The sequence below is a fragment of the Chenopodium album genome, chromosome 27, assembly GCF_948465745.1.
Source record: "Chenopodium album chromosome 27, dcCheAlbu1.1, whole genome shotgun sequence".
Lineage (NCBI taxonomy): Eukaryota > Viridiplantae > Streptophyta > Magnoliopsida > Caryophyllales > Amaranthaceae > Chenopodium > Chenopodium album.
Window position 1 is genome coordinate 7,511,331 of NC_137860.1, and position 10,001 is coordinate 7,521,331.

A 10,001-nucleotide genomic window follows, 5' to 3' on the forward strand; every position below is an offset into this window, starting at 1 on the left:
TACACGTGTTTTATAGAATGCTTAGTACTACTTTTTTATTTAAATTTTTAATGTATCTTTTCAAGCAATTCAATTTTATATAATTGTATATACTAGAGTAGTGGAGTAGTATTACATGTGTTTTGCAATTTTATGTGCTTTATTGATTATTGAGAATATAATTAATTGAGCAATTATATATATTTTTTTTATGTCAAGCAGGAGAAGTTTATTTAAGCTTATTGTCGTTGATTATTATGGCTAATCTTGAGTCTGAAACAAGTCAAACAACAAATAATCCCTCTGAAAAAATCATTGATGAAAATAGTCCCCTTTGGAAATATGTAACTAAGGTTGAGAAGGTTGGGGGGAAAGGTGGAAATACTTTGTGGATTTGTGATTTATGTGGTGGTAATTATCAAGGAACATACACTAGAGTTAGGAGTCATTTGCTTGGTATTAAGGGAAAAGGAATTGCAAAATGTCCTAATGTTAATTACAATCGATTGCGTGAGATGGAAAAGTTGGAGGAAGAAGTTCAAAGAAAAAAAGATAGTCAAGCACCTAATAATGTTCCTTTACCACCAGGAGGCTCAGATTCTATTGTTCCTACTACATCAAAAAAAAGAAAGGAAAACCCAATCTCCAAATTATATGACGTTCCTGCAAGAAATACTTTAGATTCTCTGATTGCTAGAATGTTCTTTACTGCTGGTTTGCCTTTTAATTTAGCAAGAAATCCGTATTACATGAGTGCCTTTACCTATGCTGCTAATCATAATTTGACTGGTTATATCCCACTAGGCTACAATAAGTTGAGAACTGTACAAATTCAACAAGAGAAGGAGAATATAGAGACACTTATGCAACCCATTAAAAATACATGGAGGGAGAAAGGAGTCACTATTGTTTCTGATGGTTGGAGTGACCCACAAAGAAGACCCTTAATTAATTTTATGGCTACTTCTGGATGTGGTCCAATATTTATTAAATCTGTTAATTGTTTTGGTGAGGTTAAAGACAAACATTTTATTGCCGATCTTATGAAATAAGTAATTGATGAGGTTGGAGCTATGAATGTTGTTCAAATAATTACTGATAATGCTCCAAACTGCAAAGGTGCTGGAGAAATCATTGAGAGCAGATATCCATGGATCTATTGGACACCTTGTGTTGTCCATACTTTAAACCTTGCTTTGAAAAACATTTGTGCTCCAAAAAATTTAGATTCTAATCAAGAAACATATGATGAGAGTCACTGGATTACTGAAGTTCATGAGGACGCTATTCAGGTGAAAAACTTCATTATGACTCATAGTATGAGATTGGCCATATTTAACAAATATTGTTCTTTGAAGTTACTTGCTGTGGCTGATACTCGTTTTGCTTCAGTGGTTGTTATGCTTAAGAGATTTAAGCTTATTCGTCGTGCTCTTGAAACAATGGTAGTAAGTGAGGAATGGACGAGTTATAGAGAAGATGATCAAGGTAAGGCTAGGTTTGTGAAAGAAAAGGTAACAAGTGATGCATGGTGGGAGAAAGTAGATTACATTGTTGCCTTCACTGGACCTATATATATATGACATGATTAGGATTTGTGATACTGACAAACCAACTTTGCATTTAGTGTATGAGATGTGGGATACTATGATTGAAAAGGTGAAGCTTGAAATTTATACTTATGAAGGCTTGCAACATGATCAACAATCTGCCTTCTATGAAGTAGTTCTTAAAATTTTGGTATCACATTGGGCAAAAAGCAACACCCCTCTTCATTGTTTAGCTCACTCATTAAACCCTAGGTATTTTTACTCCATTTATTACTTTAATTATTTTTTCATCTTTAAATATTTTGTATTGCATTCATAACACTATGAAATCGATTTTATTTTCAAGGTTTTATAGTGATGCGTGGCTTCATGAGGATCCTAATAGAGTATCACCTCATAGAGATGCAGAAATATCTGAAGGGAGAATTAAGTGTTTCAGAAAGCTTTTTCCAGATCCTCAAGATTTTAAACAGGCTATGGAAGAATTTTGGATGTTTTCTTTCAAGTCAGGACCATATACGGGTGGAGAGAACTTATATTGTAGAAGCACCATGGATCCTATACTCTGGTGGGCAAGTTTTGGTTCATCTACTCCTATTATACATGCATTGGCTTTAAGATTTCTTGGACAACCTACTTCATCATCATGTTGTGAACGCAATTGGAGCACATACAATTTTATTCATTCACTAAGAAGAAATAAGTTAACTCCACAACGAGCTGAGGCTTTGGTTTATATTCATAACAATCTTCGTCTTCCATCAAGAAACACAAATGAATACAAAGATGAGAAAACACGGATGTGGGATATAGGTGGTGATCAATTTGATAACATGGAAGAAGGGGGATTTCTTGAGTTTGCCGAGCTTTCTCTTGATGAACCAGAATTGGAATCTGAGTTTTGTTCGAACGACACTAATTAGACTAATTAGATTTTAGTACTTTTATCTTTCTCATAAGCTTTTTTCAGACTTAAAAGACTAAGTATTAGTTTGTTTTTATTTCTTGCAATTAGTTATTTTATTCTAATTAAATGTCTTTTTAATTATTTTCCGTGTCCCCGTTTCCCATGATTTTAAAATTTCCGTTTCCCCGATTCCCCGTTTCCCTGTTTCCGTTTCCGTTTCCCGTTTCCGTGCAACATAGGTTAGCACCTTCTTGTTGTACCCATGAAGAATGCAAATGGCCCTTTTTTTTTACAAAAATAAAAAATTAAAATAAATTTGTATTGTACAATAAATTAAAACCTTAGTTTTAATGATTTAGATTTAGAAAATTGGAATACATTAATTATGTTGTCTAGTACTTCGTATTATTCTTAACGAAAATTTGGATTGCAATAATGATTTATGGTGTTAAGTGGGTCAAATAAACAGATATTTTTATATTAAAAAAAAACTTCAATGCCACGTCATTGCCACCTCATCCGGGTAAACTACATAGTGGGTAGGTGTATCCATGCCCAAAAATAATGATGTTGTTAATAGTTTTGGCGGGAAAATTTTTGTATGAGAGATTGACATATGGATAGTAATGGTGTCATCGATGATTACTTTAGTTATAATTATTGATTGATATTTTAAAATTTTAACCTGGTAATAATTACCAATTTGTTGTAATTCGAACTTGGATAACTTTTATCGGAACTTATTTTTCCTTAACTTATTTGAATTTATCTAGATTTATGAAACTTAAAATAAGATGAATCGAACTTGTCAACAAAACCAAAAACATGTTACTTAAAACCTATCTCTTTATAGTTTACACTACTAGGAGTACCTTCTCTATTTTATACTTCTGTGATTATGCGAGCATACTAGAAGACAACCGACCATAATGACCTAGCTAGTACCTCGCATAGGTTAACTTTATTATTCGAGTTAACAATAAGGCCCTCTTGAAAGTGGAGGATAGGATGAGCAAGTGCTCCTTCTATTCCTGTTTATTTTCTCTATTTAATCTTTTTACGATCTACAAGACGCCCTAAAATGTAAATATCCCAAAATTGTTTATAAAAATGTTACATTTCTAAAGTAGATAAACAAGATCATATTATTCGTATTAATTTTCATAGATAATGATAATTTGTAGTCGAAATTTAAAAGTTCACTCACAATTGAGGATGTATAGAAAAAATAAATAAGGAAATATAAAGTATCTACGTACTTTCAAAGTATACCTATACTAGTTGAGATTGAGACATATCCTACTCCCCGTGTTTGTTTTTATTTATTACATTTTGACTTTTATGATCAATTTTTAAAATTATTTTACAAAAATTGATTGTCAAAAACTACTATCTTCGTTTTTTCTACCCAACCTGGGTGACTAGTTCTCATTCATAGCATCACAATATCAGAATTGACAGGGTAAAGTCGTATCCCCTAATCAAAAGTAATTACCTAAGTTCTCTAACTAATGTAGATAGGGAAGTAGGGTCGAATCCACAGGGAAACTAGTCAATCTACTCTTAATTAATTATTATAATCTAAATTATCAATGTAACCAATATTGTTGTGATTAAAGTCTATACTACGAAGAATATGAGTAAGGGAATAAATTAGGGAGAGATCGAATAATAATAAAATCCTAGGGTATAGGTTCACTAATAAACAATATTCCAGGGTAAAACATAATAATCAATCATCAATGCATCAATTAATAAGATCATAAAGGGCTTTCGCTACGTATTACAATCACAGAGTTAATTTACCGGTATTAATTCTCATCTCTCGAATCTCGACCTAACCATTTATAAATTAGTCTGCCTATTGAAACTAAGCCTAAACATCAATTCTCATCTCTCGAATCAATATTGTCAAACTCATACAATTAAACCAGGCCTAATCTAAATGCATAGCATTAAATTAATCAATAGGAAATTAATTAAGTATTGACAATCAACAACCATAAATTACCCCTTCATACTATTTATTAGATCCCCATAAACCCTAGAAAGAAAACTACTCAGACATGATTAAAAATAAACTAAACAAAGCAATTAAACAAGTCACAAGGAATTGAAGGAATAAAAATACTGAAATTAATAAAATAGAAATTGTACCGAATCGACGGAATTACAAACAGAGTTTAAGAACAAGAGAAAGAGTAAAAGTTTAGAGAGAGAAAATCTAAGTAGAGAGAGAAAAGTAGTAAGAGTATGTAAAAGATCCTAAACTTGCTTAATTAAATTACATAAATACTAAGCAAGGAATTCTACGCTTAAGGAAACTAATCCGGAACTAAATAATCCCCTTACAAACACGCGCCCGGTCGGGCGCCACACCGCCCGGCCGGGCCCGCCATTTCGTTGCTGGAACCATCTCTCGCGCTCGGTCGGGCGCGTGCTCCGGGCGCGAAGTTCTTCTCGCTCAGCCCGGCCGGGCGCGAACTCGGGCGAGGCCTCATGGCCCGGGCGAGGCTCTCTTGGGCTATATGCTTGGACTTCGATTGGGCCTCTAATTTCCCTCCTTGGGTTCAATACCGAGCCCTTAATCACCGATTTGCTTCTTCTAACCGTCCTTGGGCTTCAATGAGTGGTCGTGTTCCTCCAATGCTCGTAGTCGCTCCTCAAAAATCCGGGAAAATGCTCCAAAAGCGCAATTTCCTACAAAACTCAACCAAAACTACGAAAACACAAGAAAACACCAATTAGTAATAAAAGTGGCTCAAAAGAGCCAATGTAACACCCTAGAAATTCCTTTCCTTTAAATACACACTTTACTCTTTTAAAAAAATACGATTTAGGAATATCTAAGACATTACCGCCACCGTGAAAACGGCGAAGGCAATTATCAAAGACACACAGCGGAAGACTTAACTCAAAACCATTCAAAACGAGTCAACTTAAAAGTCAACCAAACGAAAGTAAAGATTAAAACCAAAGTCAAACGAAATCAAATAAAATCAACCTACAACTTGGAACCATTGAAGGCCCTTATCAAAACCAATTAAATTACGAAAACCTTTGCGTTAGTCTCCTAAGCATAACATAATATAATATTTGAAAGCAATAAACCACATCTCAACTAATAGAAACTAGCATGATTCGCTCTTCACTCATGCCCCGTCATGAATATGTTTCAACACCTGAAAAGGTTATCTCCACTTTCCCCCACTACTCTCCATTAAAATGGATCATCGTAGGGCCAAGATAAAGACATAGCCAGACACAAACAACACACACAATCAGCAAAGCTGAGTATATAAGCGTATTTAAACACACTAACATGCAACTCCTAGCATCACACATACTTACCTCATTGCACCTGTTTACAAGCACACACAACAAACAACAAGACTCTTTAACTGGACACTAAATAATTCATTTAGCGTTGATTACGCATCGAACGGGTTTCCAACTAAACCTACCTCAATAAATTGAGGCCCACTGACACGGGAGCTAACCGTGCCAGCATCACCTATGTCACACATTGGTGGCGGAATTCCAGCGCATAATAATAATAAAAAGGAATATACAGCGTCCTGTACTCCATTAGAAGTTATGATCAAATATAAAGTCACATAACTCCCCCCATATGTTCATACTCAAGGTATATACGTTCCAAGAGTTTTGGTGCGTAATCTCTTTCACTTTACGTTATTTACAGATTATTAAACTTGGTGATGACTCCCAAAGCATGATAATTCAATCAACAATAATTATTCAATCAAACAAACATACCAATTTAATTCTTGAATAATTAGTGACCACATATAATTTAATGTTGAACCCTTTTTAAATCTACCTTAGTGTCAAAGACACCTTAAACGCATAAAGCACCAACAATCCTATCCCTAGGTGTTAAAAACACCTTAAGTGTACAAAGGCACCAACATACTATTTATTCCTTGTGTACATAGACACTTATATAGCTCCTTCCTCATGCTTAATGCATCAATAAGAATTATATGGACTATAATAAAATTCCTTTTCAATATTCTAAACACGATTAAACATTTAGTTTAATTAAACATGCTCTCTAACATGTCATAAATAAATATGTAGTCCATATACTCATGCCAAAAATATAATTTCCAATCCATAGATCATCACAAATAAATTCATGCTTCATAATTCAATCACCAATACTAATAATTCACAATTTAATACATGAACCTTAGCATGATACTACTTGTAATTGATTGAAACCAAACCTAGCATGATCTACATCATCAAATAAGCTAAGTACGCGAACGTACCTCAATTAAGCCCATAAAGTGGCCGAAAATACTACAACAATTTCCGAATCAAGTCTCCTACATAAAGGGACAATAATACTAAATTAATTACCCTTGTATACACAATTTCCAGCAACTTAAATTCACTTTAAACTATTTAGAATAATCTGAAAATTATTTAAAAACCCCTAATTAAACTCCTTTTTAATAGGTTATCACACCCTTTTATTAAAATCACAATTATACTACTTTAAATAAAATTCCAGCATTTTAAACTAATCAAAAACCACTTCAAAACCTCATCAAAATACATCTTCATACTTAAATTATCCATAGAAAAATTAAATTATCTCTTACCCTTTAAACTCAAGGATAAAAATTAAAAAAAACTTCGTTAAAAATCAAAAACTGCCCGAAAATCATACTTAGAGGCTGAATTTGGCCACGAGAGGGTGGTACTCACTACCAAAGGTAGTGACTCTTTCTTAAAACGTTGTTTCCACATGGAAAACACTACTTTTTTGTCAAAATCGGATGAGTTTAGAACCTGATCGGGATTAAAATGGGATTAATATTAACGAACGAGAATCTATAAATTAAAACACGAATTTATGTGTTCAAAATAATCTAGAATTAAGTTAAACTAATTAGTAGCTATAATCACCAAAATTTCAAAACATCATTACTATAAAAGCCCTAAATCAATTGTTCATGAAAACCCTAAAAATCAAGTCTTTAATAATTTAAAAACCCTAACTCATAATACCTTGTAAAATCTGAAATTAAACCTCTTTAATCATTAAAACACAATTATAAAACATATTAATCATATACTAATAATTAAAATCAAAATCCCAAAATATACTACTTAAAAATAAATTAAAACAAGAGGAGAGAGAGAAGGGGAGAACCACCGTGGGTGGTGGCCGGCCAGCTGGGCGGCGGCTGGCCGGCGGCGGCGTGGCAGGTGGCGGCAGCGGTGGCAGCCGGTGGTTGGAAGTAGTAGCAACTTGGAGTCCATGAAATCCCACGTGAAAGAACAAGCAAAAGAAAGGGGAAAAATAAGAAAAGAAAGAAGAGAAAAGGAAAAAGGAAAAAGAATAAGAAAAGAGAAATAAGACGAGAAATAATTACCTTGACCAATTGACTTTTTGTGTGGGAAATTTTGGGGATTGAAAGAGTATTTATAGAGTAGAGTAGGTTAGGGTAAGTTTTGGGCCCCATGAAATTGTAATGTGATGAAAGAATTATTAGCCCAATTATGAAAATAGGATAGATGGGCTTGTTATGAAATTGGCTATATTGGAGTAAGCTAGGTATTGACCCAAAGATTAAATTTTATTACTTAATTTAAATCTGATAATTAAAATAGTTTTACCCAAAATATATTTAATAAATAAGTAAATAATTTATAAAATACATTAAAAATACGGGATATTACAGCCAAAAACACTACTAATTATGACCAAGGGACGGGGATAAATCACTATATAAAATAGACATATCAATAATCCAAGAGAGGAACAATACAAGCCGGAAAATTCGACATCCAAACACGCCTACCTATCACCCATGGCAAACAATGAGCAAGCTCGTAGACAATTTTATTACCCTCTCTACGGACAAAACTCCATGACACCCACTCAAGATTACTACTAACATGATAAGTATCATCTAGAATTAAGTGAAAGTTACTTCCTCCCCCCCCCCCCCCCCCTCTCATGTGATTTAACATCATTGATCAAATTAAGACAATCACTTTCTACTACTACACGCTGAAAACCATACTCTAGAGCATTTTGAAGCCCAATAAACAAGGCCATAGCTTTAGCAATGTGCAGCTGCCATCTGCTTTTAGACTCCACACCCTCACTTATAAAGAAATCCCATTTGAATTCCTCACAACATCTCCCACTGAAGATCCCAGACCCTTCAATACTCCCCAATCAAGAGCTTCAGGACAGATTTCTTAGGGGATTTTTGTCGCACACGAGCTGAAACACTCACTCTTGGAACCACACAAAGTACAGGTTGGTTCCTTATCTGGCAAGTGCTTACTTAATCCCTGAAAAGTAGGTAGAGATCCACAAGCTCTCCAAAAGAACAATTTGATTCGTGGGAGAGTGTTAGCATGCCAGACGTGTTTCCAGGTTGCAGTAGGACTCGAAGAAGAAGCCTCCTCTTTATCTTTTGTATCACCATAAATTGCATGATATGCCAATGATAAGTAGGTGAGAGTTAGGTCGTTGACTAACCTCCTAGTATCAAACAATATTCATAAATTCTAACTAACCACTAAGCAAGTATAGAGGCAAGTTCGGAGTCAAACCACGAGGAAAAAGTGTGTCAATTTGAGCTAATTAAACTAGTAGGATGGTTGTGAGACTGAGAGAGAGGAAGAACTAAAACACTACTTAAAACAATCAACAAAATGCTAGGGAAAGAGAAATCCAATTACATTAATGCATTCAACAACAAATTGCAAATTAGATGATCATGCTCTCAATTAGGAACAATCAACACACTCAACTCTCTCTTGCACAATTAAGCATGCTAATTATCCTACTAAGCTAATTAACTCCTTCACAACTAGCCTAGCAAAGGCATGGAAGAATCTAGACTCTCAAACAACTCACTTTCGCACAATTGATTGGAAGCACAATTAAAAACCTAGAATCAATTAGCTAAAAAGATACTAATCAATGTAAGCATCATCCATACACAATAATCAAGAATAAATTGCATACTAATCACAATTAACCATTCAATTCATCAAAATAACCTTCATCCATTTTTCAAGAACAAAATCTAAGCAATCATAATGAATAAGAACATGAAAAACAAGGTAAAACAAGAATTAAAGAAAGAATCAAACAAGTAAACTAGTTAACTACTCAAATCAACAAAGAAATAAGCAAAAACAAGAATAAAGCAATAAAGATGAGAGAAAGTTGGAAAAACTCATTGAATAATTCAGAAGAGAATCCACAAAATTACTTCTTCAAGCTATCAAATCTCCATTGGAATCCAAAGCTTTCTCTCTCTGAAACTACTCCTAAACTAGAGAGAAAATCTTAATCTAACCCTAATCCTAAATAGAGGAGAAAGAAAATGTAAAAACTTTATTTTGGTTAAGGAAGTATAAGGTATCGTCCTATTTATAATACAAGAAGAGAAATAAGGGAATCTGAAAATTAGGATCTAAAAACACCCGGAAACCCGCGTCCGCGGCGGCCACAGCCGCGCTCGCGGCAGTAGCTTCTCCGAGCCTTCTACAGGTGCTGGCCAAAG

At 34.2% G+C, this 10,001-nt stretch overlaps 1 protein-coding gene across 1 annotated transcript; it reads left to right on the forward strand.

The window, feature by feature from the left end:
• The first annotated feature begins 1,052 nt into the window (after positions 1-1,052).
• On the forward strand, positions 1,053-2,452 carry LOC145619619 (uncharacterized). Its single transcript, XM_081674329.1, has 3 exons — positions 1,053-1,467; positions 1,607-1,781; positions 1,876-2,452. Exons 1-3 carry the CDS (start codon positions 1,053-1,055, stop codon positions 2,450-2,452), a joined length of 1,167 nt encoding a protein of 388 aa, XP_081530455.1.
• Positions 2,453-10,001: the final 7,549 nt, after the last annotated feature.